The 10,556-nt window shown below is 45.8% G+C and overlaps 1 protein-coding gene across 1 annotated transcript in view; it reads right to left on the minus strand.

The window, feature by feature from the left end:
- Nucleotides 1-6,158: 6,158 nt before the first annotated feature.
- FAM81A (family with sequence similarity 81 member A) overlaps nucleotides 6,159-10,556 on the minus strand; it is a 31,429-nt gene continuing 27,031 nt past the window's right edge. The window contains exons 6-9 of the mRNA XM_063142621.1: nucleotides 10,002-10,108; nucleotides 8,588-8,723; nucleotides 7,384-7,579; nucleotides 6,159-6,836 (exon numbers count right to left, since the gene is read on the minus strand). Coding sequence (XP_062998691.1) covers nucleotides 6,730-6,836; nucleotides 7,384-7,579; nucleotides 8,588-8,723; nucleotides 10,002-10,108 — 546 coding nt within the window. The 3' untranslated portion in view covers nucleotides 6,159-6,729. The remainder of the gene's footprint in view (nucleotides 6,837-7,383; nucleotides 7,580-8,587; nucleotides 8,724-10,001; nucleotides 10,109-10,556) is intronic.

Genomic DNA, 10,556 nt, shown 5'->3' on the forward strand with positions numbered 1-10,556 from the left:
TTTATGTTCTCAGCTATTTACTGCTTGATCATCTCCACTGGAGTTTCTCCTTCTTCCCTCCCATTCCAAAACTTATCACTAGTATTTTGATTCAAACTATTATCCATTTATTCAGGGGAAAAATACAGAGTGTAAGGTCTATCATGAAAATGTCGATTTTATTCAGATTTAAAGTTTTTTTTCTAAATAGATAATTCAAAAAAAGCAAAAGCCAAGCAATCAACTAACATTTCTTATGTTGAACATAGTGGACTGCACAAAGTTTTACAAGAAAACATTATTTTTTTCAAAACTATAAATATTTTGATCCATTTCCCCCATTTGTCCTCTCACTATTCTAGATTTTACAATACCGAAAAAGGTATTTTATTATTTATAAAATATTAATGGACTTATTCCTAACATTTATGGCTGCATATTTGCTAATTAAATAAAAAATACATAAATACTTTTCTCTCTCAAGTTCATGTTTAGGAAATACCTGGAAATGTTTGCTCTTCTTCATCTCTGTGTAAACAAGACCAATTTAGCTGCCATTTAAATATTTTACAGCAGATTCACTTAATTCACTAAGCAGGGCTGAGAGAGTCCCGTATATGTTCTTACGAAACAATGGAAATCAAGGTTGCAACGGGGTGGTTAAACCCTGCTGTTTGGCAACTTGATTATCATGGAAGAAAAAGTGCTCAGTTCTCGTCTTGCACACCATTTCCCCCCAGGATATGGCCCCGATGATATAATGCAATTCTGCTTTCTGTACTTTGCTGCCCAAACAGAACCCCTCATGAGTGGCCAGGGCCTACAGTGAAAGCGGTGGCACTATCTGACTGCAAGCAATTCACAACACATGCGGCGAGCCATAGATGGGGCATTATGTCAGAATCCAGAAAGAAATTTCCCATTCAAGTACAGAACATCTTTATTGTTTCAAAGACTTCGATTTCCTCCACACAACAACCACTGCTGGGCAGATAAAATTGCTTCCCGTGATGAGGCACCTAGCTCAAGCCCTGTGCTGCTAAGCCCATTTAGGAGTCAGAAAAATGACCAAAACCCCACAACCCCCAGGCAGTGATCCCTGGGGGCGGCTTCTTTCATGCACCAGATACCCCAAGGGCTGGGCGAAGGAAGGGAAGCCCTTTTGGAGGTTCTGTTGGGCCATCTTCGGTCGTTCGGAGGGTTGCAAATAGAGCAAGATGGTTCCTGGAGGAAGCGTCACTCACTTCCTCCTTAGTGAGGAATTGTGCATAAAAGGGCTCTTTCCCTAGAAGAGCTGGCAGAGGCAAACTTGCAACATTCGTTTCTTAAGAACTGAGCTGTGAGTAAGCTATTTGCATCGTTTTCTAGGCTTCTGTGGGATTGGATTGCACCAAGAATAGAAAACGGGAGCCCCAAGGACAGCTTTCCCTAACCTGCGCCCCACCAGATTACATCTCCCACAATCCCCCAGCCAGGCCAGCAGAGCTGAAGTTCACATCTAGTGGGCATCAAGCTGGAGAAGGCTGCCCCAGACACTGAAGGAGGGTGCTGATCTTTTGTAAACTGGTTTGCTCCCTTTGCAGCCAGAGGAAGTAAGCTGGTTAAAAAACTGGATACACAGTGTAAAGGAGTTTGTGCATTCCGGCTCATGTCCACGAGCTGGAAACGGGGTGGGTGGGTTCTCTTGGACGAGCCCCACTGAAAATAGTTGGGCCTCCAGAGATGGTTCCTCTGCAGCCCCTGTAGTCTCTCTTCTATAGAATCCATAGTATAGATGCCACAAAGGATGGTCCCCTTTTCTCCAAAGGAACCAAGGTTTTCCAGCAGGAGCCCAACCTTAGCTAATGGCAGAAAATGATCCCTGCTCTTATTTAATGTCTTTTTGTAAGACAGGAGTCAGCTTCAAATCCCCTGCCCCTGATGCAAGGGTAAAACAGCAAGCTAGATGGATCTCAACTCAAGCCAGTGCCTGGCAAGCGGCCAGCTTGTGGGCAAAGTGGGGAACTTTGTGTCAGCAACATTCGGCCCTCTAGATGTTTTGGCCTACAAGTCCCATGATCCCTCACCACTTGCTATGCTGACTAGGGTTGATGGTAGTTGTAGGCCAGAGCAGCTGGAGGGCCAGGAATTGTGCATCCCTGGTGTAAAGGACAAGACTGCAAAATACTCTCAAGATACTTTTAATCATTGCTTGCTCTGTGCTCACCAGGAGGGAAATGGTTTTTTACATGTTCTACAACACCTCCTCCATCTGGAGTCACTCGACAGCTGCTGAAACTGCGCATCACTGAAATGAAGGGGCAGGATTAAACCTCAATGAACACTCATCCACTCATCTCCACAGTGTTTGTACGGATTTAAAGTCACCGAAAGAGGTGCCCGGGCCACACAAAAGGGAACTGAGAGGGGAGGCTTCAACTAGTCCTTTAAAATCCCTGATCAGTACAAGACTTAAGTCAGAGGTACAGATTCAGATAACAACACAATTTCATCAAAGCACATCCAAGAAATCGATATTAATCATAAATGACTTCGGCAACTGTTGATTACGAAAAATAAATGGATTTGGATGGAGTGTAACGCTCTCTCGTATGGCTGCTTCTAGATGCCAGCCAAAGCGCCAAAGCCATTCTACCAGTCCAATGGACTTTGCTGTTGTGCACATCCATGCCAGGCATCCAAATTGAGGGTATGCACGATTTCTACCCCAGAGTCCCCTTGAATGAAGCAAGTCATATTATTCAGGCCCGTAGCCAGGATTAGGGGGTAGGGTAGGGGTGCAAACGCTGCAAGGTCATTCGAAAGAGGAAAAACCTCAGCTGCGATAAGCCTAAATCAGCCTTCCCCAACCTGGTGCTCTTCAGATTTGTGTGTGTGTGTGAGTCTATATGGCCTATTTACCCCATCATGGCTGCACAGTGGTGCTATGTTGTCTTTATGATGCAGCCGCCAACTCACAGCCCTCGAAGCTGTGCTTTTTTGATATTTTTAGTTCCTCCAAGGTCACCACATTGATTATCTCAGCTCAGGTTGAGCCAGTGGGTGCTGCTGGGGGTGGACCCAAGTAGCGCAGGAACGCAGCGCAAGGGCGGCCTTGATGAGCCAGACAGCTGCCAGCCCTGCAGTTTTTCTTGCCAGATAGCCTGTGCTCCTCCCAGGTGTCTCTATGCATCATTTCTGCCTTGCAGCCGCGATGCTGTAGGTTTTAGAGGGAACCTGCTACAAAGTGATGGCGTATAGACACCCCCTGGACTACAACTCCCAGCATGCTCCTGGACCAGCACGCTCTCTATGAGCCAAAAAGGACTTAATGTAGGCCAGCCTTGCCCAACCTGGCAACCTTGGGATATGTTGGACTACACCTCCCACCATCCCTCAGCCAGCTGGCTGGGGGTTGATGGGAGCTGTAGTCCAACACATCCAGAAGGCACTGGGTTGGGCAAACTGGCCTAATAGGTCTGAAATTATTTAATAAAGTGATAAAATCAAATGTCAAGTGCACAAGAGCTTGTCAATTAACCCCAGTGGTTAAAAAAGCCTTTTAAGTAAAGGGGCTTAAATATTGACTTCTAAAAAACCGTAAAGCTGAAAAGGCAGGGGAGGGGGTGGAAATTCCCTAAGTGGGACAGTCACACAGCTCCCCCCCCCCCCCGTTCCCTGTTCCCCCAACCAACATGCACAACAATATTGTATATACTATTCATTTGGCACATCGCTTCATTATCAGGTTAAGAACTAGAAGGAAATGCTGTAAAATACCCAGAGACACAATGGGATATTACAAAAAGAGAACCTTATCTTGATAAAACAGATGCGCGCGCGCACGCACACACAGAGATGACATAAAGTTAAGGATGCAAATGCATTTTGATACCTCTTCTTAAAACATCTGTACAAAGTCACTTGCTGCTTCCCACTGAAGGCAGCGCAAAGAGGTCCCAGCAGAAAGGCTCAAACGCAAGTTAAACTGGGCCACGATCCAGCCACAGCAAAGCAATAATTAAACCAAACTGATTTCAGTGGGAAAGAATTACAAACACTTAACTTCCCCCAGTGGAATGGGGTTTAAAATGCCTAACTTTGGACTGGGTCGTGGCTGTTTTTAAGAAGAATTAAGCTCCTATTTCTGCTTATCCTGCGGGCGTTAAACATGGCCATGAATGCATTTTAAAACAACGTGCTTGAGTGTAGATACCTCTTGCTGGGCTAGTCCTAGAGAAATTATGGCAAGAAGTTTTAGGGTAGAGCCCCGAGACTGGGCTGGGGGCTAGGAGTACCTGAGACAGTGACCTTTTGGGACGATGTCCAGATTAGGCCTTTTACGATGGATATATGAATATCTGCCTCTTACAGAATCAGACTCATTAATCCATCTAGGCCAGGGGTGCAGACTCTCCGACCAGAGGGCCAAACCCAGCTCTCTGACATTCTCAAGATGGCCACATACCCCTTCTCCATGGACTATTCCGCCCCGCCCCCCAATCATTCGGTCATTTCCTGGCTTTTGTGCCATCCCCCCCACATCCATTCTAAAAGACTGAAATGCTTCTCCTTAAGGCTTAAGTGCCTGGCAGTTAAGAACTCCCAAGCTAAACTAGGCTGGCATTTTTTAAATTATAGGCCCCACCCCTTTGTCTCTGGCCACACCCCTTTTGCCTTCACCACCCACCCGAGAGATTCTTTGAAATGGGGCCCGGCCTTCGGACTGACAGAGGTTCAAGCCCATCATTGTCTGGTTCTGACCAGTAGCAACTCCCCGGAGCCTCAGGGGAAGAGATGCCACGCTTTCCCACGCCTGCTACCTGGTCCTTGCAACTGGAGACGTCAGGGGATGGACCCGGAGCTTTCCGCGTGCACGGCAGGTGATCTAGCACTGAGCAAAGGCCCCTGGCCACAGAGGATAGTCCTCTGGCAGAGATGGTCTGCCAGCCACAGAGGCAGGCAGCCAGGCAGGCTAAGATCTGAGCAGTTCGCAGCCAGCGGCAGATGGAGGGCAGCGGGACAGGTAAAAGGGCTCCAGGTGGGATGAAGAGGTTGAAGGAACAGCAGGAGACAAGAAACACAGGAGGAGCTATCAAGGCAACTAAACTAAAAGAACAGGAAGGTTTGAAGAGAGAGCAGCTCAGGAAGTGAAGGAAAGGACCAAAGTGAGAGACTGAATGAAAGAGAGCAAGGAATTCATCAAACCAGACTTTTTATCCTGCAGTTTACCAGGGCTTCTGCTTCCAGATTCTTTGCAAGAATTAAGATCGGCTCTTTACACGGGCTGTTTTTCCGGGGTTGTCTTTCTCAGCAAGTTCTCTGCAGCCTCTTCGCTGCCTCTTCAGAATTTGCTGCCTCTCTCTGCTTGGTCTAGGAATAGGGGAGGGGGGGGAGTTCTGGGGGGGGGATGCTTTGTCAGAATTTGCTATGCTTTTTCTTCTCATGCTACTGACTTGACTGAGGTAGCAAAGAGGACATCCTGATTTCCCCAGTCAGAGAGGACCACCCAGAACATGTAACATCAACTCCATATTATCTTTTCATCCTGCTGTTCTTCCAAAGAGCTAAGAGCAGCATCTCCTTCCATTACAGAAAAAAACCTGCAAGGTAGTTTAGGCACAGGAGAGAAAGAATTGAGGTGGGGGAGAATAGCCTAGAGTATCTTCCTTTCTTTGCTGTGGTTATAACAGAACTGTGCAATTTCACACGGCCATTAAAGCGGTTTCACATTTAAAGACTACATTATCACCAAACTATTTAAAAACGGGATAAAGGTCAAAAACCGTGTGAGACGCCCTGGAAGGTGACAACTTCATGTACAGGACCACAAACTTCCATGAATGGCCAATCATGACTTTGTGTAAAAAAGGTTCCAAGAGTGGTGTAGCGGTTCAAGTGTTACCCAGAAAATCTGGGTTCTATTCCCCACTCAGCCAGGAAGCCCACTGGCTGACTTATGGCCAGTCACTAACTCTTAGCCTAGCCTACTTCGCAGGGTTGTTGTGAGGATAAGATGGAGAGGAAGAGGGCCATATAAGCCGCTTTGGGTTCCTTGCAAGAGGAAAGGCCTGCAAGCCTCTCATTATAAAATAAAACTGTAACCTGCCCTAAAACATTAGGTATGGAAGAGTACACGCACACACACACGTGTGTAAGCCAAAGGTGGAAGAAATATTCAAGATCAGATGGATCTCCAACAGTGGGCTGTACTGGATGCCCCCAACAGCTATTACCTTCCCTACTTTGTTTTGTTTTTGATTTCAAGAGGAAATAGTTTAATACTCTTTTGCCCCACAATGGAAACCAATTACGGTTGAAATGCATGGATTTAAACCACCTGGATGGGTCTGACTGAGCGGAGTTCAATTCTAACCCTTCCTTCCTTCCACTGTCTTGGGCCTAGGTTGGGCTCTTGTTCGTTTCAACGTGTTGGGATACATGGCTCTGCTCGCAGGATTTAGAGGCCTCCTGGACACAAATTTCTGGCCCGATTCCCGCAAGGCAACTCTTCGGAAGTCAGCGGAGGTCAGATCGAGAGTTAGAGGGCAGCAGTACACACAGCTCTTCCTGGAAAAGGATTCATTTCTCTAGAAAAGCCTCGTTTTGACTATTTACAGTAAGCAACCGTACAGCTCCACGGAACTGAAACACGTCGCTTGGTCCATGCATGAAGTTTACATGACAACCTGGCAGACCCTCGAGCCATTAGCATCTTTCCCTCTGCTCAAAACTCGGCTTTGGAAGCTCAGCTGAGCACCTTCTGACACGTTACTTCATCTGCTGGATTTGCTTCTGCAGTTCTTCCTTGTCCAGTTTCATTTTAGCTTCTAGAACCTGCCGCAGGGATCCAATGCTTTCGTAGATGGTGGCAAACCCTAAGCAGGGAAAGAATTAAACATTTTAAAACTTTGCCACTCTTTTCAAAAACTATGTATGATTATACTCAAGGCAGGCTTCTTAAGAACATAAGAAGAGCCCTGCTGGATCAGACCGAGGGTCCATCTAGTCCAGCATTCTGTTCACACAGCGGCCAACCAGCTATCAACTGGGAACCCACAAGCAGGACACGAGTGCAACAGCACCCTCCGACCCATGTTCCCCAGCAACTGGTTCACATAGGCTTACTGCCTCTGATACTTTGGTTTATCTTTCTTTATTAGAGTGGAGAGTTTTGAACCACCTTGAAAGGGTTCTACCTTTAAAGGTGTCCTAAATATAATTTAACTCAGAATCAAGCGCTGTGGAGGTACAGTCTAGTAGGCTGCAGCCAAGTGATTCACCAGCAATACAACTTGGGTGTTCACACCCAAATTAGAGGGTAGTGCCTGACCCACTACCCTCCACCCTGTGTTCAAAGCGTCTCTTCAATAAAACCAGTTGCTGACCAGGGCATTTCATGGGTCTGAAAGAGCATGTTCTTACCAGCATTAACCTCAGCTTTTACTTCTTTTATGTCCGTATTCATATCCATTTGAATCTTGCTAAGCTGTACGTTCATCCCCTCGTCAGCCTGTTTCGTCCCATGCTCTTCCACAGTGATCTTTTGCACGTCTTCCAGTTTATCGAGTTTCCCATGGACCTCTCTGAATTGCATCTCTAAGGCTCTGCTGTCTATTTCCTAGGGCCAGTCAAAGAAGTTGAGATGTGCAATTAGACAAGCTGTCTCGGGGTTCATTTCTAGGCTACGTCTAGTCCTCGCCCCCCCCCCATCTCCCCCAGGAAGTGGAGTTCTCATTGGGACAGCATCCCAGATGACACATGTGGAGGGTATGCCTACAGTACATGCAGGATTTTCCTGGCACAAGCAGGTAGTAACTCTGCCATGAACATAAAAACATAAGTGCCCTGCTGGATCATCCCAAGGGTCCATATAGTCCAGAACTCTGTTCACAGTGGCCAGTTAACTGTTGACCAGGATTGTCGACAAGCAGGACACGGGTGCAAGAGCACCTTCCTTCCCACGTTCCCCAGCAACTGGTGCATATAGGCTTGGAGAAAGGTTAGGTAGTCACAGGAGCCATTAAACCAGCAGAGTGGGAGGCAGACGCTCACTTTAGAACTGAATGGGAAAACCATATGATTTTTTAATTTTATGGCTGCTGGGTTTTATTGGTTTTATTGCATAGTGTTTGTCCTAGCCTAATTTATATCTGCATTGCAATTTTAGCATTGCAAATCCACCTGGATATGTGGTACATGACAGGCGGTATGCAAGTATTTCTAATAAAATGTAAGAAATAAATGAACTGGTAGAAGAACAAGCCTTCGGTTCCCACAACCCTCTTCTCCAAGGAAACCAGCAGTTTTCCATGTGTTTTCAAGGCCCATAGCAAGATATGTAAGTGGGGTGGCAGTGGGCTGCAATGATCCTTCAGGGATGGTGTGCATACAGATGCACATAACCCTATGCATGTTTAGATAGGGGGGAAAAACTCCAATTCCCAGCATTCCCCTGCTAGAAATCCCTCCTCTAATTCCCAGCATGGCTGGATGGGGAATGCTGGGAGTTGTAGCATTTTTTTCCCTGTCGAAACATGCCTATATAGGATTGTACCCTAAGGGTGTGAAGATATAATCAGGACTGCAAAATGGCTTTTCAAGGCCTGCAGGAAGATTGAAAACTTACACTTTTTTCCTTAATGGCCAGGGACAGTTGCTCTATCTTCTCTAGAAACTCTTTCTCAAACCGCTTGTGCTCCTGTTCCATCCAGGTCCGTGTGGACGAGATCTGGTTACTGAGGTAATCAATGGCATCCTGTAATCTAGGGGAATAAAACCCATTCATCTCTGTAAACATTTTAAACATAACCTCTGAAGTATTGGGTAGAGCAGCTGATATGGATTCTGGGCAAACCCCCACTCTTAGCAAATTCTCCTAACCAGATTTGAATCTATTCATGAAGATTTAAATGCATATTGTTCTTATAGGGGTAGAGAACTTGCAGCGTGGGTGCAAAAGAGGATCATATTTTTAAAAGTGCAGTCTGGAAAAAAAAAAGAATGTCCCGATACATATGTCTAAGTGCACATGGTTCAAAAGAGAAGCCCGGCCCTCCTGGGAGATCAGACCCAGAGCACAGCAGCCGGCTTTCCAGAGTGGTCAGTTGGACACCTGGGGAAGCAGACAAACAGAAGATAAAGGCGGCAGGCAGGCAGGCCTCCCCAGCCTCTGATCATGGAGGCTCCATTGAATGAGTAGCCTTTAATAGGCTCAATCACCTTTAATAGACTCTACTGAGTGAATAGACCCTTAGACGTGTCTAAGGGCCAAGCTACATGTTAAGAAAGGGAGATTTAAAAAAAGGGAGGAAGCCTCCATTGACTCTAGTGGAGGCTTTTTCTGATTTACTTACCTCCCTTGCTAGGGTGACCATATGAAAAGGAGGACAGGGCTCCTGTATCTTTAACAGTTGTATTGAAAAGGAAATTTCAGCAGGTTTCATTTGTATATATGGGGAACCTGGTGAAATTTCCTCTTCATCACACCAGTTAAAGCTGCAGGTGCCCTGCCCTCTTTTAAATCTGGTCACTCTAGTATAGCTCCTGCAGCTTTAACTGTTGTGATGAAGAGGGGATTTCAGCAGCTTCTCCCTATATACAAATGACAACTGCTGACGTTCCCTTTTCTATGCAACTGTTAAAGATACAGGAGCCTTGTCCTCCTTTTCATATGGTCACCCTAGGGTCCCTTGCAGAAGTGGGGGATTTTGGGGGGGGGGAAATGGGCAGGGAAGGTTTAACCCTTCCCTCCCAGAGTGCCATGGTCCTGATCTGAATCAGGACCACATGTGCTTATACCAGAGTAAAGAGAAACTTCATCTACACAATTAGTGTAACTTGCAGTTTGGCTCCAATTCTTTTTGATATTTTTTTTAAGCTCAGAGCCCTTTATCCAGTGGAATATTTGTATATTGCAAATATAGACAATTGAGGTTTACAAACTAAACTTTTCTTTCAGTACTCAAAAACTTGCTCCGAAGAGGTCTCTGGCCCCATGGTTTGAGCAAATTGCTGGATTTCCTGAACGAAGTGTTACTCACTTTGCGTCCAGAAGGTGGAGCTGTTGGTTGCTCTCTTTATATGTGAGTTTCAGCTTGGCTTCTTGTTGCATGATGGACTGCTCTATTCTACTTAAAAGGTGGGAAATCTGGAAGAGAAGAGAGATGATTTCTTCCTCTTTATTTAATCCCATTTTTAAAAGATAAACATCTCTAGAATGGGGATGGGGACTGACAAAAACTGAAACAACGAAGCACGTAAAACACCTTCCTTTGTTTCAGTTCCAATCCATTATTCAAAAACCCATTTTTAAAAACTGTCATTGAGTTTTGCAAATTAGAACCTTGGCCATACTTTGTACCATGAGCATCTTCTGCCTTTTTGACCTCCTTCCTTCAAAGGAGAGCATATCTGCCCTTACAGCTTCGCTTACTTGCTTGTAATGTAATCCAATTGTTCGGTGATGTAGGGCTACTTTAGATTAAGGGGAAACCACCTTCCTTACCAGGCGTTTGCTTCCTGCTTCTCTTGCGCAATCGTAATGGGTCTGCATTACACGGGTGGAGAGGGGCGACTGCATGATCTGTAATTGAAAA

Source organism: Elgaria multicarinata, chromosome 16 (assembly GCF_023053635.1).
Source record: "Elgaria multicarinata webbii isolate HBS135686 ecotype San Diego chromosome 16, rElgMul1.1.pri, whole genome shotgun sequence".
Taxonomy (NCBI): domain Eukaryota; kingdom Metazoa; phylum Chordata; class Lepidosauria; order Squamata; family Anguidae; genus Elgaria; species Elgaria multicarinata.